This window comes from Pseudophryne corroboree, chromosome 6 (assembly GCF_028390025.1).
Source record: "Pseudophryne corroboree isolate aPseCor3 chromosome 6, aPseCor3.hap2, whole genome shotgun sequence".
In the NCBI taxonomy this organism is placed as follows: Eukaryota; Metazoa; Chordata; class Amphibia; order Anura; family Myobatrachidae; genus Pseudophryne; species Pseudophryne corroboree.
The window spans coordinates 831,140,794-831,165,022 of NC_086449.1; the positions used below are offsets into that span (position 1 = coordinate 831,140,794).

At 57.2% G+C, this 24,229-nt stretch overlaps 1 protein-coding gene across 3 annotated transcripts in view; it reads left to right on the top strand.

Moving 5' to 3' along the window:
* Positions 1-24,229, top strand: part of BCAT1 (branched chain amino acid transaminase 1) — a 128,737-nt gene that overhangs the window by 32,206 nt on the left and 72,302 nt on the right. For all 3 annotated transcript variants that reach the window (XM_063929367.1, XM_063929366.1, XM_063929365.1), the window contains exon 2: positions 5,912-5,989. In XM_063929367.1, the coding sequence (XP_063785437.1) occupies positions 5,912-5,989 (78 nt within the window). The remainder of the gene's footprint in view (positions 1-5,911; positions 5,990-24,229) is intronic.

Here is a 24,229-nt window from a genome sequence, read left to right on the forward strand (position 1 = left end):
ACGCAACTAGTATATAGGAAAAGAGACGCATGACAGAGCGGGACGCGGCCAGGCTCAGAACATTGCCTCCAGGGGTACAAGTCCTATCGGAGGCAGATGCTGAGGTCACATCCTGCCGGTGGACCTGAGGCCCAGCAGAACGTATAATTCGCACATCGCGTGGTCTGGAACTGCGTGCACGCGAGTACGAGTGATGCAGAGTTGTACGCATCTAGATTTATTTATTACCATATATAGCACACACATATTCCGCAGCGCTGTACAGAGAAAATATTAGGCCATTCACATCAGTCCCTGCCACAGTGGAGCTTACACTCTATGGGGGTCATTCCGAGTTGATCGCTAGCTGTTTTCGGTCGCTGCTCAGCGATCAGGCAAAAAAATGGCACTTATGCGCATGCGTATGCGGCGCAATGCGCACGTGCGTTGTACTTTTACAACTAACTATGTAGTTTCACACAGGGTCTAGCGAAGCTTTTCAGTCGCACTGCTGGCTGCAGAGTGATTGACAGGAAGTGGGCGTTTCTGGGTGGCAACTGACCGTTTTCAGGGAGTGTTCGAAAAAACGCAGGCGTGCCAGGAAAAACGCAGGCGTGGCTGGGTGAACGCAGGGCGCGTTTGTGACGTCAAAACAGGAACTGAATAGTCTGAAGTGATCGCAAGCGCTGAGTAGGTTTTGAGCTACTCTGAAACTACACAAAAATTTTTTGTAGCCGCTCTGCGATCCTTTTGTTCGCACTTCTGCTAAGCTAAAATACACTCCCAGTGGGCGGCGGCATAGCGTTTGAACGGCTGCTAAAAACTGCTAGCGAGCGATCAACTCGGAATGACCCCCTATATTCCCTATCACATGTTCTCTCGCACACATTCACGCTGGGGTTCATTTTTGTCAGGAGCCAATTAACCTACCAGTATATTTTTGGATTGTAGGAGGAAACCCACGCAATCGCAGGGAGAATATACAAACTCCACACAGACAGGGCCATGGTGGGAATTGCTAACCATTGCCACAACTACACTTACGACTGCAGAGCACACACAGGGTCGGACGCATCACAATATGTGCATTATAGTCGCACACAGGTCACACGCAACACCTGCCTGATTTACTTCCAGACGTATGCCTGGCCCAGCGTGTCCCTGATCTCACCGGATGAGACCGGTCCGCGTCGCTGGCGCCTTTCTCATAAACCTACTGATAACGGAGAACAATAGCGCACCAGCTGACACAGCGCTCCGGGCTGGGAACCTTCACTTATACCTTTATGTGTGTTATATGGTCTCTGTTATTCGGGGGAATCTCTGTGTCAGCTGCTGTGGAATAAAGACACCGATAGTCCGGGAAGATTTACAGCCGCAGGAAACCTGATAAATGTATCACGAGGGTCCGAGCAAAGGTTCCAAAGAATCTACAGACAATCCAAGTTTATAGTAATGTGTGTGTGTAAGGCCATTTACTGTGCACAATAGTGTGTGTGTGTGTGTGTGTGTGTAATACTCTCATTCTATCTATCTATCTATCTATCTATCTATCTATCTATCTATCTATCTATCTATCTATCTATCTATCTATCTATCTCATATCTATCTATCTATCTCATATCTATCTATCTATCTCATATCTATCTATCTATCTATCTATCTATCTATCTATCTATCTATCTATCTATCTATCTCATATCTATCTATCTATCTATCTCATATCTATCTATCTATCTATCTATCTCATATCTATCTATCTATCTATCTATCTATCTATCTATCTATCTATCTATCTATCTATCTATCTCATATCTATCTATCTATCTATCTATCTATCTATCTATCTATCTATCTATCTATCTATCTATCTATCTATCTATCTATCTCATATCTATCTATCTATCTATCTCATATCTATCTATCTATCTATCTATCTCATATCTATCTATCTATCTATCTATCTATCTATCTATCTATCTATCTATCTATCTCATATCTATCTATCTATCTATCTCATATCTATCTATCTATCTATCTATCTATCTATCTATCTATCTATCTATCTATCTATCTATCTATCTATCTATCTATCTATCTATCATTTGCACTCACATCACATCTTCAACAATCCAGTTGCTTGTCTGAATCAGGGCCCATTGTCTAAAACAGGGGTCAGGGAACTTTTTTACCTTTTACCCCAAAATATATTTAGATACGCCGACGTTACCCCCCTTGGGGTAAATTTACTAAGATGGGAGTTCTATTCAAGATGGGATGTTGCCCATAGCAACCAATCAGATTCCAGGTATTATCTTCTAGAAGGTGCTAGATAAATGAGAAGTAGAATCTGATTGGTTGCTATGGGCAACATCCATCTTAAATAGAACTCCCATCTTAGTAAATTTACCCCCTTGACTTGAAAGGAAGGAAATCATAGATTACTGTGCATATATACCGGTTATCACTGTTTATATGGCATTTCTGAGATACTGTGTATGTATGTATATATATATATATATATATATATATATATATATATATATATATATAATGTCTTTTTTTTATTATTATTATTTTCGTCAATTTTTTTGGGCAATGAATGGATTAATTAACACTTTCTCCCCAAAACAACAGAATGACTGTAAGAAAGATGGATGAGGTGGGGAGGGGGGGGGGACACGACTTTTAGGAGACAGGTGGTCACATCCTTACCTCAGTAATGTCAGTGGGAATTTCCCACTGTTATGTGGCCACTGTCTGATCCTGCGGAACTCCGTCAGCGGTCAGCCACCGAACACTTCAAGTTCTGTGTGTGGGTTGGCGGGCCGCGGGCGCGAGGACAGCGCAGGACGGGCGGGCGTGAGGGAGCTCGGTGTGACGTCAGCACGTCACACTGCGGCCAGGAACCCAGCAAAGTGTGGCCAGGATCACAGCGCAGGGCGGGCAGGAGGGAGCGCGATGTGACGTCAGCACGTTACATCGCGAGCTGGACGGGGCTGTGTCTCGGCAGCGCGACCGTCCATTGGCCCTCATTCCGAGTTGTTCACTCGCTAGCTGCTTTTAGCAGCATTGCACACGCTAAGCCGCCGCCCTCTGGGAGTGTATCTTAGCTTAGCAGAATTGCGAATGAAAGATTAGCAGAATTGCGAATAGAAATTTCTTTGCAGTTTCTGAGTAGCTCGAGACTTACTCGGCATCTGCGATCAGTTCAGTCAGTTTCGTTCCTGGTTTGACGTCACACACACGCCCAGCGTTCGCCTAGACACTCCCCCGTTTCTTCAGACACTCACGCGTTTTTCCCAGAAACGCCTGCGTTTTTCCGCACACACCCATAAAACGGCCAGTTTCCGCCCAGGAACACCCACTTCCTGACAATCTCACTCGATCACCAGAACGAAGAAATTTATTTGTTAAGCCGTGAGTAAAATACCTAACTTAATAGCAAATTTACTTGGCGCAGGCGCACTGCGAACGTTGCGCATGCGCAGTTTGCGAGTAATCGCACCGATGCGAAGAAAAATAACGAGCGAACAACTCGGAATGAGGGTCCTTACCCCCAGGAATTTCATTTTTACCCCATTTGGGGTAATTTACCCCTGTTCCCTGACCACTGGTCTAAAACATAAACAAAATATCCCCTCTGTGTAAACAATAATCTTTCTCCCGTAGGACGCAAGGCGCTGACAGATAAACTGATCATCATACAGAAACATTGAAGTACAGAAATGTTTTTCATAAAACACAGGGAGCGTGGAGATACTAGTATGGAGATACTAGCGGACGCTCGCCAGACTCTGTAAACCGCAGCGAATGATTTATTGGTCCCATATTTTAGTACAGTCGATGTTTTTGGTCCAAATAAGATCAGCTGACACATTTATCTGGGCGCGATATTGGTAACTCTGGAAGCATCGCATCCCCATAGCAACCCTTGGGGGATGCGGCTCGCGGCGGGAATGGAGGGATCGCAGCAGGTACATTCGGAGGGGGGGAAAGGGAGAACCCTATCAATCAGCCCACATATAAGGGGGGAGACTGGACCATATCAGATAAATGATGATCTATGATTTTCCATTCTTCCGCAAAAATTCCTAGTGGTCATGTCCGCCTAGGTCACGCTACAAGGACATATCAGAGCTTATATGACAAGGTCCGTCCTACACCAGACCAACTTTCCTCCAACTATCTAACTTTTCTGTCCAACTAAAGCGCTGCCCACACACCTAACCAACTTCCCCATCAGACCAGCCAACTTCTCTCCAACGTGTAGGGAGGGGTCACAAACATACTGTAGGGGCATATGTATCAAAGCTAAGAGAGAGATAAAGTGGAGAAAGGGCCTAATTCAGACCTGATCGCTCGCTAGCTACTTTTTGCAGCGCTGCGATCAGATAGTCGCCGCCTATAGGGGAGTGTATTTTCGCTTTGCAAGCGTGCGAACGCATGTGCAGCCGAGCGGTACAAAAAAGTTTTGTGCAGTTTCTGAGTTGCCCAGAACTTACTCAGCCGCTGCGATCACTTCAGACTGTTCGGGCCCGGAATTGTCGTCAGACACCCGCCCTGCAAACGCTTGTACACGCCTGCGTTTTCCTACCACTCCCAGAAAACGGTCAGCTGCCACCCACAAACGCCTTCTTCCTGTCTATCTCCTTGCGATCGGCCGTGCGAAAGGATTCTTCATTAAATCCATCGCTCAGCAACGATCCGCTTTGTACCTGTGCGACGCGCCTGCGCATTGCGGTGCATACGCATGCGCAGTTCGAACCTGATCGCAGCGTAACGAAAAAATCTAGCTCGCGATCAGTTCTGAATGACCCCCAAAGTGTAAGGGGTCTATTTACCAAGCCTTGGATGGAGATAAAGTACCAGCCAATCGGCTCCTAGCTGTCATGCTACAGGCTGTGTTTGAAAAGTGACAGTTAGGAGCTGGTTGGTTGATACTTTATCTCCATCCAAGGCTTAGTAAATAGACCCCAAATTACAAACCAATCAGCTCCTAGCTGTCAGTTTCCAAACAGCCTGTAGCATGGCAGTTAGGAGCTGATTGGTTGGTACTTTATCTCGCTCCATTTTATCTCTGTAATGTCCCTGGGGTAGAACCATATACTATAAACCCAGTTTGTATTCACATGTTGCGTTGAAATACTGATGTGTGGTTCCGGGGGGGGCCCACACCACACACTAGGCACCCAAATATAGTTATACTTACCTCTCCGCCGTCTCCAGAGTCCCACGTCAGCCGGCGACTGAGCTCTGTAGAGCAGGAAAAATCACAGGGAAAGTGGCGTGGCAGACATTTTCCCAGTGATTTGCGCATGTGCCGTAGAGAAGTCTCCAGAAATAAGGTGCAGACGCCATTTTCCCAGAGACCTGCTCATGCACAGTAGATCCTGGAGGGGTCCTGCACGGGGTCTGCATATGGGCCCTCCCCTCTCTTAAACCACCCCTGGTCCCCATCCTCTGTAGTGCGCATTGCCCGGTGCTTTCTCAGCATGGTTTAATAGTGACGGTGACCTTAGGGTGACAAGAAAATATTTCTACACGCTCCATGCCACCTGATGACCATGGGCCCTACTGTGCAAACACTTACCTGGCTGATGTAATCTCACCCCCAACAATATAACGTCTGGCCTGTGCACACACACTCACCTGCACGCACACGTACACACACGTGCACACACCCACACGTACATACGGCCAAATATTTTAATAAACAATTTGTATTTATTTGCTGAATTTATCAAATTGGAAAGGAATGAATAAATGAAACCATATCTGCGCCACGATTGTTGTGTGTGTATATGTGCATATGTGTGTGTGTGTGTGTGTGTGTATATATATATATATATATATATATATTTATATTATTAGCACAGGCTGTGGTTGCATTACAGTTTCTCACCTGCTGCTTTTGTTCCTTCCTGTACAGAACTGTAAAAATGGCGGCTGTGAGAACGGCGCTGTCTGCAGTAACGGCACTGAGGATACCGTGCCTGGCGCCTTCAAGGTGAGTTGTGTCTGTCATCTGAATTGCAGGAACAGCTGGTGGTGGCTACATGGGCCGTGTACTGAGCAAATACACAGATTCCAAGACTTAAAATCAACCTCCAGGACTCCTGGTATTATTGTGCACTGGACATAGGGGGTGGTCTTCAGTATGCCGATTGTCGGGATCCCGGCGCACAGTATACTGGCGCCGGAATCCCGACACCCGGCATACCGACAGCTATTCTCCCTCGTGGGGGTCCACGACCCCTCCTGGAGGGAGAATAAAATAGAGTGGCGCACGTAGCTATGCCCGCAGCGTGGCGAGCGCAGCGAGCCCGCAAGAGGCTCCTTTGCGCTCGCCCCGCTGTCGGTATGCCGGCGGTCGGGCTCCCTGGTCGCCGGGAGCCCGAGCGCCGGCATACCGTACTACACCCGGACGTAGGACCTCATTCAGTAAGGATTACAAAATTTACGAATCGCAATCCGCCCGATTATCGAATGACTGCACAGCATTCGCATTGCGCACACGCTAGCAAAAATAACAAATAAAAATGTGTACAGATTGTGATCGCAATGCAGCCGCTGTTTGACCGTCAGGAAGCCGGCGTTTCTGGGCGGAAACCCGCCGTTTACTGGGTGTGTCTGAAAAAACAGGCGTGCCCAGGCATTTTTATGGAGGGCCTCAGAAGTCAGCGATGACCACTGCCAGCGTCTTGTGTCGCAAAAATTGTGGCCGACCTCGCCTGGCGCAGGTAGGAAAAAATCTCTGATGTTCCGGTAATTGCGTATGGTTTTGCGATCAGCCCGCATATTGCGATTCATTCGCAATTTTTGCAATAGGCATTTTTCTGGGCGTAGCAGAAATTGCAATCCTTACTGAATCGGGTCCATAGAGCAGTCACTGCGAGGAGTTAAATGTTACGGGATTGCTGGTACGTGTTGTTCTACAACAGTAGGAGATTCTGGCTGCCGAAGCAGGAATAATACAAGTGTTTATTTGATTTTTGGAAGACATTAGCTTATAGTAGGGTCATTGCTGAGTCCAGCAGCTTCTGTGCGGCTTTGTGTGATGAAGAATTAATTTTGTCCCTGGTTGTGTCCGTTCTTCCAAGTGAGAATGACAAGTACACAATATAGTATCAGTGCTTCAATGAAATCTACGTCAAAATGAAATCTATTTTTAAACAATATTTGTACTTTTAAATGAGAAAGGCCCCATCATTTTGTGGTGATAATCAGGGCACACATTGTATCTGAGGTTTCTCTAAGGCCATACAGTTCACCTCATGCCTCCTGGAGGCACAGATTGCCTCTCATACACCCTGCATCCAACATCTGCATTGTGGAACAATAACTAGTGCGAGTTACGGAATAACGGTAACGCAATGTGACTGTGGGGGTCATTCCGAGTTGATCGCTCGCTAGCAGTTTTTAGCAGCCGTGTAAACGCTATGCCGCCTCCCTCTGGGAGTGTATTTTAGCTTAGCAGAAGTGCGAACGAAAGGATCGCAGAGCGGCGGCAAAGTTTTTTTTGTGCAGTTTTAGAGCAGCTCAAAACTTACTCAGCGCTTCAGACTGTTCAGTTCCTGTTTTGACGTCACAAACACGCCCTGCGTTCGCCCAGCCACGCCTGCGTTTTTCCTGGCACGCCTGCATTTTTTTGGACACTCCCTGAAAACGGTCAGTTGACACTCAGAAACGCCCACTTTATGTCAATCACTCTGCGACCAGCAGTGCGACTGAAAAGCTTTGCTAGACCTTGTGTGAAACTACATCGTTCGTTGTAATAGTACGATCTGCGTGCACATTGCGCCGCATACGCAGAAGTGCAGCTAGTGATCAACTCGGAATGACCACCTGTGTACGGGCCTGATTCACAGTAGGGCCTGGCAGACAGTAACTGTCCCAACATGCTGCACCTGCGGGTGAGAAAGTATTATATAAGTGAATATGCAGCAAATTATTACCGTACTTATTGTATTCTTAAATCCAGGGGATCTTTTTGTTGTTTGCTCTGAAGTAATCCAAGTGTGAGATTGCTGGACCATGAGAAAACTGCTCTGATTGGCTAGTCATGAAGACGCCGCTCGTGTGCTATGAATGAACGACTTTGTATGAATAATACTCATCAATACAATGACGTTCATTGATAAATTGATACAATAAAATCATTTAGTTTCTTCATTCGTAGTATACTGTAAACACATGACTAGTCATTGGAGATGCTGTATACAGTCTGCACACAGCCACAGCTTCCACCCTCCAAGTACAACCTGATGTCTCTGAGCTCTGATTCTACTGATCGTGTGAGAGAACGCAAAGGATCCGCCAGTCAGGCCTGCGCTGCGCAAAGGGGGAAACAAAATACAGCTACAGGAACATGCTAATATAATATCTAGTAAGAGGTGTGCAGGAGTGAGGGGGAGCAGCAGTAAGAGGTGTGCAGGAGTGAGGGGGAGCAGGAGTGAGAGGTGTGCAGGAGTGAGGGGGGGCAGCAGTAAGAGGTGTGCAGGAGTGAGGGGGAGCAGCAGTGAGAGGTGTGCAGGAGTGAGGGGGAGCAGCGGTGACAGGTGCGCAGGAGTGAGGGGGAGCAGCAGTGAGAGGTGTGCAGGAGTGAGGGGGAGCAGCAGTGAGAGGTGTGCAGGAGTGAGGGGGAGCAGGAGTGAGAGGTGTACAGGAGTTAGGGGGAGCAGCAGTGAGAGGTGTGCAGGAGTGAGGGGGAGCAGCGGAGAGAGGTGTGCAGGAGTGAGGGGGAGCAGCGGTGAGAGGTGTGCAGGAGTGAGAGGGAGCAGCGGAGAGAGGTGTGCAGGAGTGAGGGGGAGCAGCAGTGAGAGGTGCGCAGGAGTGAGGGGGAGCAGCAGTGAGAGGTGTGCAGGAGTGAGGGGGAGCAGCAGTGAGAGGTGTGCAGGAGTGAGGGGGAGCAGCGGTGAGAGGTGTGCAGGAGTGAGGGGGAGCAGCAGTGAGAGGTGTGCAGGAGTGAGGGGGAGCAGCAGTGATAGGTGTGCAGGAGTGAGGGGGAGCAGCAGTGAGAGGTGTGCAGGAGTGAGAGGTGTGCAGGAGTGAGGGGGAGCAGCAGTGAGGGGGAGCAGCAGTGAGAGGTGTGCAGGAGTGAGGGGGAGCAGCAGTGAGAGGTGTGCAGGAGTGAGGAGGAGCAGCAGTGAGAGGTGTGCAGGAGTGAGGGGGAGCAGCAGTGAGAGGTGTGCAGGAGTGAGGGGGAGCAGCAGTGATAGGTGTGCAGGAGTGAGGGGGAGCAGCAGTGAGAGGTGTGCAGGAGTGAGAGGTGTGCAGGAGTGAGGGGGAGCAGCAGTGAGGGGGAGCAGCAGTGAGAGGTGTGCAGGAGTGAGGAGGAGCAGCAGTGAGAGGTGTGCAGGAGTGAGGGGGAGCAGCAGTGAGAGGTGTGCAGGAGTGAGGGGGAGCAGCAGTGAGAGGTGTGCAGGAGTGAGGGGGAGCAGCGGTGACAGGTGTGCAGGAGTGAGGGAGCAGCGGTGACAGGTGTGCAGGAGTGAGGGGGAGCAGCGGTGACAGGTGCGCAGGAGTGAAGGGAGCAGCAGTGAGAGGTGTGCAGGAGTGAGGGGGAGCAGCAGTGAGAGGTGTGCAGGAGTGAGGGGGAGCAGCAGTGAGAGGTGTGCAGGAGTGAGGGGGAGCAGCAGTGAGAGGTGTGCAGGAGTGAGGGGGAGCAGCAGTGAGAGGTGTGCAGGAGTGAGGGGGAGCAGGAGTGAGAGGTGTGCAGGAGTGAGGGGGGGCAGCAGTAAGAGGTGTGCAGGAGTGAGGGTGAGCAGCAGTGAGAGGTGTGCAGGAGTGAGGGGGAGCAGCAGTGAGAGGTGTGCAGGAGTGAGAGGGAGCAGCGGAGAGAGGTGTGCAGGAGTGAGGGGGAGCAGCAGTGAGAGGTGTGCAGGAGTGAGGGGGAGCAGCAGTGAGAGGTGTGCAGGAGTGAGGGGGAGCAGGAGTGAGAGGTGTGCAGGAGTGAGGGGGAGCAGCGGAGAGAGGTGTGCAGGAGTGAGGGGGAGCAGCAGTGAGAGGTGTGCAGGAGTGAGGGGGAGCAGCAGTGAGAGGTGTGCAGGAGTGAGAGGGAGCAGCGGAGAGAGGTGTGCAGGAGTGAGGGGGAGCAGCAGTGAGAGGTGCGCAGGAGTGAGGGGGAGCAGCAGTGAGAGGTGTGCAGGAGTGAGGGGGAGCAGCAGTGAGAGGTGTGCAGGAGTGAGGGGGAGCAGCAGTGAGAGGTGTGCAGGAGTGAGGGGGAGCAGCAGTGAGAGGTGTGCAGGAGTGAGGGGGAGCAGCAGTGAGAGGTGTGCAGGAGTGAGGGGGAGCAGCAGTGAGAGGTGAGCAGGAGTGAGGAGGAGCAGCAGTGAGAGGTGTGCAGGAGTGAGGGGGAGCAGCAGTGAGAGGTGTGCAGGAGTGAGGGGGAGCAGCAGTGAGAGGTGTGCAGGAGTGAGGGGGAGCAGCAGTGAGAGGTGTGCAGGAGTGAGGGGGAGCAGCGGTGACAGGTGTGCAGGAGTGAGGGGGAGCAGCGGTGACAGGTGTGCAGGAGTGAGGGGGAGCAGCGGTGACAGGTGCGCAGGAGTGAGGGGAGCAGCAGTGAGAGGTGTGCAGGAGTGAGGGGGAGCAGCAGTGAGAGGTGTGCAGGAGTGAGGGGGAGCAGCAGTGAGAGGTGTGCAGGAGTGAGGGGGAGCAGCAGTGAGAGGTGTGCAGGAGTGAGGGGGAGCAGCAGTGAGAGGTGTGCAGGAGTGAGGGGGAGCAGCAGTGAGAGGTGTGCAGGAGTGAGGGGGAGCAGCAATGAGAGGTGTGCAGGAGTGAGGGGGAGCAGCGGTGACAGGTGCGCAGGAGTGAGGGGAGCAGCAGTGAGAGGTGTGCAGGAGTGAGAGGTGTGCAGTAGTGAGAGGTGAGCAGGAGTGAGGGGGAGCAGCAGTGAGAGGTGTGCAGGAGTGAGGGGGAGCAGCGGAGAGAGGTGTGCAGGAGTGAGGGGGAGCAGCAGTGAGAGGTGTGCAGGAGTGAGGGGGAGCAGCAGTGAGAGGTGTGCAGGAGTGAGGGGAAGCAGCAGTGAGAGGTGTGCAGGAGTGAGGGGGAGCAGCAGTGAGAGGTGTGCAGGAGTGAGAGGGAGCAGCAGTGAGAGGTGTGCAGGAGTGAGGGGGAGCAGCAGTGAGAGGTGTGCAGGAGTGAGGGGGAGCAGCAGTGAGAGGTGTGCAGGAGTGAGGGGGAGCAGCAGTGAGAGGTGTGCAGGAGTGAGGGGGAGCAGGAGTGAGAGGTGAGCAGGAGTGAGGGGGAGCAGCAGTGAGAGGTGTGCTGGAGTTAGGGGGAGCAGCAGTGAGAGGTGTGCAGGAGTGAGAGGAGTGCAGGAGTGAGGGGGAGCAGGAGTGAGAGGTGTGCAGGAGTGAGGGGGAGCAGCAGTGAGAGGTGTGCAGGAGTGAGGGGGAGCAGCAATGAGAGGTGTGCAGGAGTGAGGGGGAGCAGCGGTGACAGGTGCGCAGGAGTGAGGGGAGCAGCAGTGAGAGGTGTGCAGGAGTGAGAGGTGTGCAGTAGTGAGAGGTGAGCAGGAGTGAGGGGGAGCAGCAGTGAGAGGTGTGCAGGAGTGAGGGGGAGCAGCAGTGAGAGGTGTGCAGGAGTGAGGGGGAGCAGCAGTGAGAGGTGTGCAGGAGTGAGAGGGAGCAGCAGTGAGAGGTGTACAGGAGTGAGGGGGAGCAGCAGTGAGAGGTGAGCAGGAGTGAGGGGGAGCAGCAGTGAGAGGTGTGCAGGAGTGAGAGGGAGCAGCAGTGAGAGGTGTGCAGGAGTGAGGGGGAGCAGCAGTGAGAGGTGTGCAGGAGTGAGGGGGAGCAGCAGTGAGAGGTGTGCAGGAGTGAGAGGGAGCAGCAGTGAGAGGTGTGCAGGAGTGAGAGGGAGCAGCAGTGAGAGGTGTGCAGGAGTGAGGGGGAGCAGCAGTGAGAGGTGTGCAGGAGTGAGGGGGAGCAGCAGTGAGAGGTGTGCAGGAGTGAGAGGGAGCAGCAGTGAGAGGTGTACAGGAGTGAGAGGGAGCAGCAGTGAGAGGTGTGCAGGAGTGAGGGGGAGCAGCAGTGAGAGGTGTGCAGGAGTGAGAGGGAGCAGCAGTGAGAGGTGTACAGGAGTGAGGGGGAGCAGCAGTGAGAGGTGTGCAGGAGTGAGGGGGAGCAGCAGTGAGAGGTGTGCAGGAGTGAGAGGGAGCAGCAGTGAGAGGTGTACAGGAGTGAGGGGGAGCAGCAGTGAGAGGTGTGCAGGAGTGAGGGGGAGCAGCAGTGAGAGGTGTGCAGGAGTGAGGGGGAGCAGCAGTGAGAGGTGTACAGGAGTGAGGGGGAGCAGCAGTGAGAGGTGTGCAGGAGTGAGGGGGAGCAGCAGTGAGAGGTGTGCAGGAGTGAGAGGGAGCAGCAGTGAGAGGTGTACAGGAGTGAGGGGGAGCAGCAGTGATAGGTGTGCAGGAGTGAGGGGGAGCAGCAGTGAGAGGTGTGCAGGAGTGAGGGGGAGCAGCAGTGATAGGTGTGCAGGAGTGAGAGGGAGCAGCAGTGAGGGGGAGCAGCAGTGATAGGTGTGCAGGAGTGAGGGGGAGCTGCAGTGAGAGGTGTGCAGGAGTGAGAGGGAGCAGCAGTGAGAGGTGTGCAGGAGTGAGAGGGAGCAGCAGTGAGAGGTGTACAGGAGTGAGGGGGAGCAGCAGTGAGAGGTGTGCAGGAGTGAGGGGGAGCAGCAGTGATAGGTGTGCAGGAGTGAGGGGGAGCTGCAGTGATTGGTGTGCAGGAGTGAGGGGGAGCAGCAGTGAGAGGTGTGCAGGAGTGAGAGGGAGCAGCAGTGATAGGTGTGCAGGAGTGAGGGGGAGCTGCAGTGATTGGTGTGCAGGAGTGAGGGGGAGCAGCAGTGAGAGGTGTGCAGGAGTGAGGGGGAGCAGCAGTGAGAGGTGCGCAGGAGCAGCAGTGAGAGGTGTGCAGGAGTGAGGGGGAGCAGCAGTGAGAGGTGTGCAGGAGTGAGGGGGAGCAGCAGTGAGAGGTGTGCAGGAGTGAGGGGGAGCAGCAGTGATAGGTGTGCAGGAGTGAGGGGGAGCAGCAGTGATAGGTGTGCAGGAGTGAGGGGGAGCAGCAGTGAGAGGTGTGCAGGAGTGAGGGGGAGCAGCAGTGAGAGGTGTGCAGGAGTGAGGGGGAGCAGCAGTGAGAGGTGCGCAGGAGTGAGGGGGAGCAGCAGTGAGAGGTGCGCAGGAGTGAGGGGGAGCAGCAGTGAGAGGTGTGCAGGAGTGAGAGGGAGCAGCAGTGAGATGTGAGCAGGAGTGAGGGGGAGCAGCAGTGAAAGGTGTGCAGGAGTGAGGGGGAGCAGCAGTGAGAGGTGTGCAGGAGTGAGGGGGAGCGGCAGTGAGAGGTGTGCAGCAGTGAGAGGTGTGCAGGAGTGAGGGAGCAGCAGTGAGAGGTGTGCAGGAGTGAGAGGGAGCAGCAGTGAGAGGTGTGCAGGAGTGAGGGGGAGCAGGAGTGAGAGGTGTGCAGGAGTGAGGGGGAGCAGCAGTGAGAGGTGTGCAGGAGTGAAGGGGAGCAGCAGTGAGAGGTGCGCAGGAGTGAGAGGGAGCAGCAGTGACAGGTGTGCAGGAGTGAGGGGGAGCAGCAGTGAGAGGTGTGCAGGAGTGAGGAGGAGTAGCAGTGAGAGGTGCGCAGGAGTGAGGGGGAGCAGCAGTGAGAGGTGTGCAGGAGTGAGAGGGAGCAGCAGTGAGAGGTGTGCAGGAGTGAGAGGGAGCAGCAGTGAGAGGTGTGCAGGAGTGACGGGGAGCAGCAGTGAGAGGTGTGCAGGAGTGAGGGGGAGCAGCAGTGAGAGGTGTGCAGGAGTGAGGGGGACAGCAGTGACAGGTGCGCAGGAGTGAGGGGGAGCAGCAGTGAGAGGTAAGCAGGAGTGAGGGGGAGCAGCAGTGAGATGTGAGCAGGAGTGAGGAGGAGCAGCAGTGAGAGGTGTGCAGGAGTGAGGGGGAGCAGCGGAGAGAGGTGTGCAGGAGTGAGGGGGAGCAGCAGTGAGAGGTGTGCAGGAGTGAGGGGGAGCAGCAGTGAGAGGTGTGCAGGAGTGAGAGGGAGCAGCGGAGAGAGGTGTGCAGGAGTGAGGGAGAGCAGCAGTGAGAGGTGTGCAGGAGTGAGGGGGAGCAGCAGTGAGAGGTGTGCAGGAGTGAGGGGGAGCAGCAGTGAGAGGTGTGCAGGAGTGGGGGAGCAGCAGTGAGAGGTGTGCAGGAGTGAGGGGGAGCAGCGGTGACAGGTGCGCAGGAGTGAGGGAGCAGCAGTGAGAGGTGTGCAGGAGTGAGGGGGAGCAGCAGTGAGAGGTGTGCAGGAGTGAGGGGGAGCAGGAGTGAGAGGTGTACAGGAGTTAGGGGGAGCAGCAGTGAGAGGTGTGCAGGAGTGAGGGGGAGCAGCGGAGAGAGGTGTGCAGGAGTGAGGGGGAGCAGCAGTGAGAGGTGTGCAGGAGTGAGGAGGAGTAGCAGTGAGAGGTGTGCAGGAGTGAGAGGGAGCAGGAGTGAGAGGGAGCAGCAGTGAGAGGTGTGCAGGAGTGAGAGGGAGCAGCTGTGAGAGGTGTGCAGGAGTGAGAGGGAGCAGCAGTGAGAGGTGTGCAGGAGTGACGGGGAGCAGCAGTGAGAGGTGTGCAGGAGTGAGAGGGAGCAGCAGTAAGAGGTGTGCAGGAGTGAGGGGGAGCAGCAATGAGAGGTGCGCAGGAGTGAGAGGGAGCAGCAGTGAGAGGTGTGCAGGAGTGAGGGGGAGCAGAAGTGAGAGGTGTGCAGGAGTGAGGGGGAGCAGCAGTGAGAGGTGTGCAGGAGTGAGGGGGAGCAGCAGTGAGAGGTGTGCAGGAGTGAGGGGGAGCAGCAGTGAGAGGTGTACAGGAGTGAGGGGGAGCAGCAGTGAGAGGTGAGCAGGAGTGAGGGGGAGCAGCAGTGAGATGTGAGCAGGAGTGAGGGGGAGCAGCAGTGAGAGGTGTGCAGGAGTGAGGGAGAGCAGCAGTGAGAGGTGAGCAGGAGTGAGGGGGAGCAGCAGTGACAGGTGTGCAGGAGTGAGGGGGAGCAGCAGTGACAGGTGTGCAGGAGTGAGGGGGAGCAGCAGTGAGAGGTGTGCAGGAGTGAGGAGGAGTAGCAGTGAGAGGTGCGCAGGAGTGAGGGGGAGCAGCAGTGAGAGGTGTGCAGGAGTGAGAGGGAGCAGCAGTGAGAGGTGTGCAGGAGTGAGAGGGAGCAGCAGTGAGGTGTGCAGGAGTGAGGGGGAGCAGCAGTGAGAGGTGTGCAGGAGTGAGAGGGAGCAGCGGAGAGAGGTGTGCAGGAGTGAGGGGGAGCAGCAGTGAGAGGTGTGCAGGAGTGAGGGGGAGCAGCAGTGAGAGGTGTGCAGGAGTGAGGGGGAGCAGCAGTGAGAGGTGTGCAGGAGTGAGGGGGAGCAGCGGTGAGAGGTGTGCAGGAGTGAGGGGGAGCAGCAGTGAGAGGTGTGCAGGAGTGAGGGGGAGCAGCAGTGAGAGGTGTGCAGGAGTGAGAGGTGTGCAGGAGTGAGGGGGAGCAGCAGTGAGGGGGAGCAGGAGTGAGGGGGAGCAGCAGTGAGAGGTGTGCAGGAGTGAGGAGGAGCAGCAGTGAGAGGTGTGCAGGAGTGAGGGGGAGCAGCAGTGAGAGGTGAGCAGGAGTGAGGGGGAGCAGCAGTGAGAGGTGTGCAGGAGTGAGGGGGAGCAGCAGGGAGAGGTGTGCAGGAGTGAGGGGGAGCAGCAGTGAGAGGTGTGCAGGAGTGAGGGGGAGCAGCGGTGACAGGTGTGCAGGAGTGAGGGGGAGCAGCGGTGACAGGTGTGCAGGAGTGAGGGAGCAGCGGTGACAGGTGCGCAGGAGTGAGGGGAGCAGCAGTGAGAGGTGTGCAGGAGTGAGGGGGAGCAGCAGTGGACAGGTGTGCAGGAGTGAGGGGGAGCAGCGGTGACAGGTGCGCAGGAGTGAGGGGAGCAGCAGTGAGAGGTGTGCAGGAGTGAGGGGGAGCAGCAGTGAGAGGTGTGCAGGAGTGAGGGGGAGCAGCAGTGAGAGGTGTGCAGGAGTGAGGGGGAGCAGCAGTGAGAGGTGTGCAGGAGTGAGGGGGAGCAGCAGTGAGAGGTGTGCAGGAGTGAGGGGGAGCAGCAGTGAGAGGTGTGCAGGAGTGAGGGGGAGCAGCAGTGAGAGGTGTGCAGGAGTGAGGGGGAGCAGCGGTGACAGGTGCGCAGAAGTGAGGGGAGCAGCAGTGAGAGGTGTGCAGGAGTGAGAGGTGTGCAGTAGTGAGAGGTGAGCAGGAGTGAGGGGGAGCAGCAGTGAGAGGTGTGCAGGAGTGAGGGGGAGCAGCAGTGAGAGGTGTGCAGGAGTGAGGGGGAGCAGCAGTGAGAGGTGTGCAGGAGTGAGGGGGAGCAGCAGTGAGAGGTGTGCAGGAGTGAGGGGGAGCAGCAGTGAGAGGTGTGCAGGAGTGAGAGGTGTGCAGGAGTGAGAGGTGTGCAGGAGTGAGGGGGAGCAGCAGTGAGAGGTGTGCAGGAGTGAGAGGTGTGCAGCAGTGAGGGGGAGCAGCAGTGAGGGGGAGCAGGAGGGAGAGGTGTGCAGGAGTGAGAGGTGTGCAGGAGTGAGGGGGAGCAGCAGTGAGAGGTGTGCAGGAGTGAGGGGGAGCAGCAGTGAGAGGTGTGCAGGAGTGAGAGGTGTGCAGGAGTGAGGATGAGCAGCAGTGAGGGGGAGCAGGAGTGAGAGGTGTGCAGGAGTGAGAGGTGTGCAGGAGTGAGAGGGAGCAGCAGTGAGAGGTGTGCAGGAGTGAGGGGGAGCAGCAGTGAGAGGTGTGCAGGAGTGAGGGGGAGCAGCAGTGAGAGGTGTGCAGGAGTGAGGGGGAGCAGGAGTGAGAGGTGAGGAGGAGTGAGGGGGAGCAGCAGTGAGAGGTGTGCTGGAGTTAGGGGGAGCAGCAGTGAGAGGTGTGCAGGAGTGAGGGGGGGAGCAGCAGTGAGAGGTGTGCAGGAGTGAGGGGGAGCAGCAGTGATAGGTGTGCAGGAGTGAGAGGGAGCAGCAGTGAGAGGTGTACAGGAGTGAGGGGGAGCAGCAGTGATAGGTGTGCAGGAGTGAGAGGGAGCAGCAGTGATAGGTGTGCAGGAGTGAGAGGGAGCAGCAGTGAGAGGTGTGCAGGAGTGAGGGGGGAGCAGCAGTGAGAGGTGTGCAGGAGTGAGAGGGAGCAGCAGTGAGAGGTGTGCAGGAGTGAGAGGGAGCAGCAGTGAGAGGTGTACAGGAGTGAGGGGGAGCAGCAGTGAGAGGTGTGCAGGAGTGAGAGGAAGCAGCAGTGAGAGGTGTGCAGGAGTGAGGGGGAGCAGCAAGTGAGAGGTGCGCAGGAGTGAGGGGGAGCAGCAGTGAGAGGTGTGCAGGAGTGAGGGGGAGCAGCAGTGATAGGTGTGCAGGAGTGAGGGGGAGCAGCAGTGAGAGGTGTGCAGGAGTGAGAGGGAGCAGCAGTGAGAGGTGTGCAGGAGTGAGGGGGAGCAGCAGTGAGAGGTGTGCAGGAGTGAGGGGGGAGCAGCAGTGAGAGGTGTGCAGGAGTGAGGTGGTGAGCAGCAGTGAGAGGTGTGCAGGAGTGAGGGGGAGCGGCAGTGAGAGGTGTGCAGCAGTGAGAGGTGTGCAGGAGTGAGGGAGCAGCAGTGAGAGGTGTGCAGGAGTGAGAGGGAGCAGCAGTGAGAGGTGTGCAGGAGTGAGGGGAGCAGCAGTGATAGGTGTGCAGGAGTGAGGGGGGAGCAGCAGTGAGAGGTGCGCAGGAGTGAGGGGGAGCAGCAGTGAGAGGTGTGCAGGAGTGAGGGGGAGCAGCAGTGATAGGTGTGCAGGAGTGAGGGGGAGCAGCAGTGAGAGGTGTGCAGGAGTGAGAGGGAGCAGCAGTGAGAGGTGTGCAGGAGTGAGGGGGAGCAGCAGTGAGAGGTGTGCAGGAGTGAGGGGGAGCAGCAGTGAGAGGTGTGCAGGAGTGAGGGGGAGCAGCAGTGAGAGGTGTGCAGGAGTGAGGGGGAGCAGCAGTGAGAGGTGTGCAGGAGTGAGGGGGGAGCAGCAGTGAGAGGTGAGCAGGAGTGAGGAGGAGCAGCAGTGAGAGGTGTGCAGGAGTGAGGGGGAGCAGCAGTGAGAGGTGTGCAGGAGTGAGGGGGAGCAGCAGTGAGAGGTGTGCAGGAGTGAGGGGGAGCAGCAGTGAGAGGTGTGCAGGAGTGAGGGGGAGCAGCGGTGACAGGTGTGCAGGAGTGAGGGGGAGCAGCGGTGACAGGTGTGCAGGAGTGAGGGGGAGCAGCGGTGACAGGTGCGCAGGAGTGAGGGGAGCAGCAGTGAGAGGTGTGCAGGAGTGAGGGGGAGCAGCAGTGAGAGGTGTGCAGGAGTGAGGGGGAGCAGCAGTGAGAGGTGTGCAGGAGTGAGGGGGAGCAGGAGTGAGAGGTGTGCAGGAGTGAGGGGGGGCAGCAGTAAGAGGTGTGCAGGAGTGAGGGTGAGCAGCAGTGAGAGGTGTGCAGGAGTGAGGGGGGAGCAGCAGTGAGAGGTGTGCAGGAGTGAGAGGGGAGCAGCGAGAGAGGTGTGCAGGAGTGAGGGGGGAGCAGCAGTGAGAGGTGTGCAGGAGTGAGGGGGAGCAGCAGTGAGAGGTGTGCAGGAGTGAGGGGGAGCAGGAGTGAGAGGTGTGCAGGAGTGAGGGGGGAGCAGCGGAGAGAGGTGTGCAGGAGTGAGGGGGAGCAGCAGTGAGAGGTGTGGCAGGAGTGAGGGGGAGCAGCAGTGAGAGGTGTGCAGGAGTGAGAGGGAGCAGCGGAGAGAGGTGTGCAGGAGTGAGGGGGAGCAGCAGTGAGAGGTGCGCAGGAGTGAGGGGGAGCAGCAGTGAGAGGTGTGCAGGAGTGAGGGGAGCAGCAGTGAGAGGTGTGCAGGGAGTGAGGGGGGAGCAGCAGTGAGAGGTGTGCAGGAGTGAGGGGGAGCAGCAGTGAGAGGTGTGCAGGAGTGAGGGGGAGCAGCAGTGAGAGGTGTGCAGGAGTGAGGGGGGGAGCAGCAGTGAGAGGTGAGCAGGAGTGAGGAGGAGCAGCAGTGAGAGGTGTGCAGGAGTGAGGGGGAGCAGCAGTGAGAGGTGTGCAGGAGTGAGGGGGAGCAGCAGTGAGAGGTGTGCAGGAGTGAGGGGGAGCAGCAGTGAGAGGTGTGCAGGAGTGAGGGGGAGCAGCGGTGACAGGTGTGCAGGAGTGAGGGGGAGCAGCGGTGACAGGTGTGCAGGAGTGAGGGGGAGCAGCGGTGACAGGTGCGCAGGAGTGAGGGGAGCAGCAGTGAGAGGTGTGCAGGAGTGAGGGGGAGCAGCAGTGAGAGGTGTGCAGGAGTGAGGGGGAGCAGCAGTGAGAGGTGTGCAGGAGTGAGGGGGGAGCAGCAGTGAGAGGTGTGCAGGAGGTGAGGGGGAGCAGCAGTGAGAGGTGTGCAGGAGTGAGGGGGAGCAGCAGTGAGAGGTGTGCAGGAGTGAGGGGAGCAGCAATGAGAGGTGTGCAGCGGTGACAGGTGCGCAGGAGTGAGGGGAGCAGCAGTGAGAGGTGTGCAGGAGTGAGAGGTGTGCAGTAGTGAGAGGTGAGCAGGAGTGAGGGGGAGCAGCAGTGAGAGGTGTGCAGGAGTGAGGGGGAGCAGCGGAGAGAGGTGTGCAGGAGTGAGGGGGAGCAGCAGTGAGAGGTGTGCAGGAGTGAGGGGGAGCAGCAGTGAGAGGTGTGCAGGAGTGAGGGGAAGCAGCAGTGAGAGGTGTGCAGGAGTGAGGGGGAGCAGCAGTGAGAGGTGTGCAGGAGTGAGAGGGAGCAGCAGTGAGAGGTGTGCAGGAGTGAGGGGGAGCAGCAGTGAGAGGTGTGCAGGAGTGAGGGGGAGCAGCAGTGAGAGGTGTGCAGGAGTGAGGGGGAGCAGCAGTGAGAGGTGTGCAGGAGTGAGGGGGAGCAGGAGTGAGAGGTGAGCAGGAGTGAGGGGGAGCAGCAGTGAGAGGTGTGCTGGAGTTAGGGGGAGCAGCAGTGAGAGGTGTGCAGGAGTGAGAGGAGTGCAGGAGTGAGGGGGAGCAGGAGTGAGAGGTGTGCAGGAGTGAGGGGGAGCAGCAGTGAGAGGTGTGCAGGAGTGAGGGGGAGCAGCAATGAGAGGTGTGCAGGAGTGAGGGGGAGCAGCGGTGACAGGTGCGCAGGAGTGAGGGGAGCAGCAGTGAGAGGTGTGCAGGAGTGAGAGGTGTGCAGTAGTGAGAGGTGAGCAGGAGTGAGGGGAGCAGCAGTGAGAGGTGTGCAGGAGTGAGGGGGAGCAGCAGTGAGAGGTGTGCAGGAGTGAGGGGGAGCAGCAGTGAGAGGTGTGCAGGAGTGAGAGGGAGCAGCAGTGAGAGGTGTACAGGAGTGAGGGGGAGCAGCAGTGAGAGGTGAGCAGGAGTGAGGGGGAGCAGCAGTGAGAGGTGTGCAGGAGTGAGAGGGAGCAGCAGTGAGAGGTGTGCAGGAGTGAGGGGGAGCAGCAGTGAGAGGTGTGCAGGAGTGAGGGGGAGCAGCAGTGAGAGGTGTGCAGGAGTGAGAGGGAGCAGCAGTGAGAGGTGTGCAGGAGTGAGAGGGAGCAGCAGTGAGAGGTGTGCAGGAGTGAGGGGGAGCAGCAGTGAGAGGTGTGCAGGAGTGAGGGGGAGCAGCAGTGAGAGGTGTGCAGGAGTGAGAGGGAGCAGCAGTGAGAGGTGTACAGGAGTGAGAGGGAGCAGCAGTGAGAGGTGTGCAGGAGTGAGGGGGAGCAGCAGTGAGAGGTGTGCAGGAGTGAGAGGGAGCAGCAGTGAGAGGTGTACAGGAGTGAGGGGGAGCAGCAGTGAGAGGTGTGCAGGAGTGAGGGGGAGCAGCAGTGAGAGGTGTGCAGGAGTGAGAGGGAGCAGCAGTGAGAGGTGTACAGGAGTGAGGGGGAGCAGCAGTGAGAGGTGTGCAGGAGTGAGGGGGAGCAGCAGTGAGAGGTGTGCAGGAGTGAGGGGGAGCAGCAGTGAGAGGTGTACAGGAGTGAGGGGGGAGCAGCAGTGAGAGGTGTGCAGGAGTGAGGGGGAGCAGCAGTGAGAGGTGTGCAGGAGTGAGAGGGAGCAGCAGTGAGAGGTGTACAGGAGTGAGGGGGAGCAGCAGTGATAGGTGTGCAGGAGTGAGGGGGAGCAGCAGTGAGAGGTGTGCAGGAGTGAGGGGGAGCAGCAGTGATAGGTGTGCAGGAGTGAGAGGGAGCAGCAGTGAGGGGGAGCAGCAGTGATAGGTGTGCAGGAGTGAGGGGGAGCTGCAGTGAGAGGTGTGCAGGAGTGAGAGGGAGCAGCAGTGAGAGGTGTGCAGGAGTGAGAGGGAGCAGCAGTGAGAGGTGTACAGGAGTGAGGGGGAGCAGCAGTGAGAGGTGTGCAGGAGTGAGGGGGAGCAGCAGTGATAGGTGTGCAGGAGTGAGGGGGAGCTGCAGTGATTGGTGTGCAGGAGTGAGGGGGAGCAGCAGTGAGAGGTGTGCAGGAGTGAGAGGGAGCAGCAGTGATAGGTGTGCAGGAGTGAGGGGGAGCTGCAGTGATTGGTGTGCAGGAGTGAGGGGGGAGCAGCAGTGAGAGGTGTGCAGGAGTGAGGGGGAGCAGCAGTGAGAGGTGCGCAGGAGCAGCAGTGAGAGGTGTGCAGGAGTGAGGGGGAGCAGCAGTGAGAGGTGTGCAGGAGTGAGGGGGAGCAGCAGTGAGAGGTGTGCAGGAGTGAGGGGGAGCAGCAGTGATAGGTGTGCAGGAGTGAGGGGGAGCAGCAGTGATAGGTGTGCAGGAGTGAGGGGGAGCAGCAGTGAGAGGTGTGCAGGAGTGAGGGGGAGCAGCAGTGAGAGGTGTGCAGGAGTGAGGGGGAGCAGCAGTGAGAGGTGCGCAGGAGTGAGGGGGAGCAGCAGTGAGAGGTGCGCAGGAGTGAGGGGGAGCAGCAGTGAGAGGTGTGCAGGAGTGAGAGGGAGCAGCAGTGAGATGTGAGCAGGAGTGAGGGGGAGCAGCAGTGAAAGGTGTGCAGGAGTGAGGGGGAGCAGCAGTGAGAGGTGTGCAGGAGTGAGGGGGAGCGGCAGTGAGAGGTGTGCAGCAGTGAGAGGTGTGCAGGAGTGAGGGAGCAGCAGTGAGAGGTGTGCAGGAGTGAGAGGGAGCAGCAGTGAGAGGTGTGCAGGAGTGAGGGGGAGCAGGAGTGAGAGGTGTGCAGGAGTGAGGGGGAGCAGCAGTGAGAGGTGTGCAGGAGTGAAGGGGAGCAGCAGTGAGAGGTGCGCAGGAGTGAGAGGGAGCAGCAGTGACAGGTGTGCAGGAGTGAGGGGGAGCAGCAGTGAGAGGTGTGCAGGAGTGAGGAGGAGTAGCAGTGAGAGGTGCGCAGGAGTGAGGGGGAGCAGCAGTGAGAGGTGTGCAGGAGTGAGAGGGAGCAGCAGTGAGAGGTGTGCAGGAGTGAGAGGGAGCAGCAGTGAGAGGTGTGCAGGAGTGACGGGGAGCAGCAGTGAGAGGTGTGCAGGAGTGAGGGGGAGCAGCAGTGAGAGGTGTGCAGGAGTGAGGGGGACAGCAGTGACAGGTGCGCAGGAGTGAGGGGGAGCAGCAGTGAGAGGTAAGCAGGAGTGAGGGGGAGCAGCAGTGAGATGTGAGCAGGAGTGAGGAGGAGCAGCAGTGAGAGGTGTGCAGGAGTGAGGGGGAGCAGCGGAGAGAGGTGTGCAGGAGTGAGGGGGAGCAGCAGTGAGAGGTGTGCAGGAGTGAGGGGGAGCAGCAGTGAGAGGTGTGCAGGAGTGAGAGGGAGCAGCGGAGAGAGGTGTGCAGGAGTGAGGGAGAGCAGCAGTGAGAGGTGTGCAGGAGTGAGGGGGAGCAGCAGTGAGAGGTGTGCAGGAGTGAGGGGGAGCAGCAGTGAGAGGTGTGCAGGAGTGAGGGGGAGCAGCAGTGAGAGGTGTGCAGGAGTGAGGGGGAGCAGCGGTGACAGGTGCGCAGGAGTGAGGGAGCAGCAGTGAGAGGTGTGCAGGAGTGAGGGGGAGCAGCAGTGAGAGGTGTGCAGGAGTGAGGGGGAGCAGGAGTGAGAGGTGTACAGGAGTTAGGGGGAGCAGCAGTGAGAGGTGTGCAGGAGTGAGGGGGAGCAGCGGAGAGAGGTGTGCAGGAGTGAGGGGGAGCAGCAGTGAGAGGTGTGCAGGAGTGAGGAGGAGTAGCAGTGAGAGGTGTGCAGGAGTGAGAGGGAGCAGGAGTGAGAGGGAGCAGCAGTGAGAGGTGTGCAGGAGTGAGAGGGAGCAGCTGTGAGAGGTGTGCAGGAGTGAGAGGGAGCAGCAGTGAGAGGTGTGCAGGAGTGACGGGGAGCAGCAGTGAGAGGTGTGCAGGAGTGAGAGGGAGCAGCAGTAAGAGGTGTGCAGGAGTGAGGGGGAGCAGCAATGAGAGGTGCGCAGGAGTGAGAGGGAGCAGCAGTGAGAGGTGTGCAGGAGTGAGGGGGAGCAGAAGTGAGAGGTGTGCAGGAGTGAGGGGGAGCAGCAGTGAGAGGTGTGCAGGAGTGAGGGGGAGCAGCAGTGAGAGGTGTGCAGGAGTGAGGGGAGCAGCAGTGAGAGGTGTACAGGAGTGAGGGGGAGCAGCAGTGAGAGGTGAGCAGGAGTGAGGGGGAGCAGCAGTGAGATGTGAGCAGGAGTGAGGGGGAGCAGCAGTGAGAGGTGTGCAGGAGTGAGGGAGAGCAGCAGTGAGAGGTGAGCAGGAGTGAGGGGGAGCAGCAGTGACAGGTGTGCAGGAGTGAGGGGGAGCAGCAGTGACAGGTGTGCAGGAGTGAGGAGGGGAGCAGCAGTGAGAGGTGTGCAGGAGTGAGGAGGAGTAGCAGTGAGAGGTGCGCAGGAGTGAGGGGGAGCAGCAGTGAGAGGTGTGCAGGAGTGAGAGGGAGCAGCTGAGAGGTGTGCAGGAGTGAGGGGAGCAGCAGTGAGAGTGTGCAGGAGTGAGGGGGAGCAGCAGTGAGAGGTGTGCAGGAGTGAGGGGAGCAGCGTGAGAGGTGTGCAGGAGTGAGGGGGAGCAGCAGTGAGAGGTGTGCAGGAGTGAGGGGGAGCAGCAGTGAGAGGTGTGCAGGAGTGAGGGGGAGCAGCAGTGAGAGGTGGTGCAGGAGTGAGGGGGAGCAGCAGTGAGAGGTGTGCAGGAGTGAGGAGGAGCAGAGTGAGCAGGTGAGAGGAGTGGTGCAGGAGTGAGGGGGAGCAGCAGTGAGAGGTGAGCAGGAGTGAGGGGGAGCAGCAGTGAGAGGTGTGCAGGAGTGAGGGGGAGCAGCAGGGAGAGGTGTGCAGGAGTGAGGGGGAGCAGCAGTGAGAGGTGTGCAGGAGTGAGGGGGAGCAGCGGTGACAGGTGTGCAGGAGTGAGGGGGAGCAGCGGTGACAGGTGTGCAGGAGTGAAGG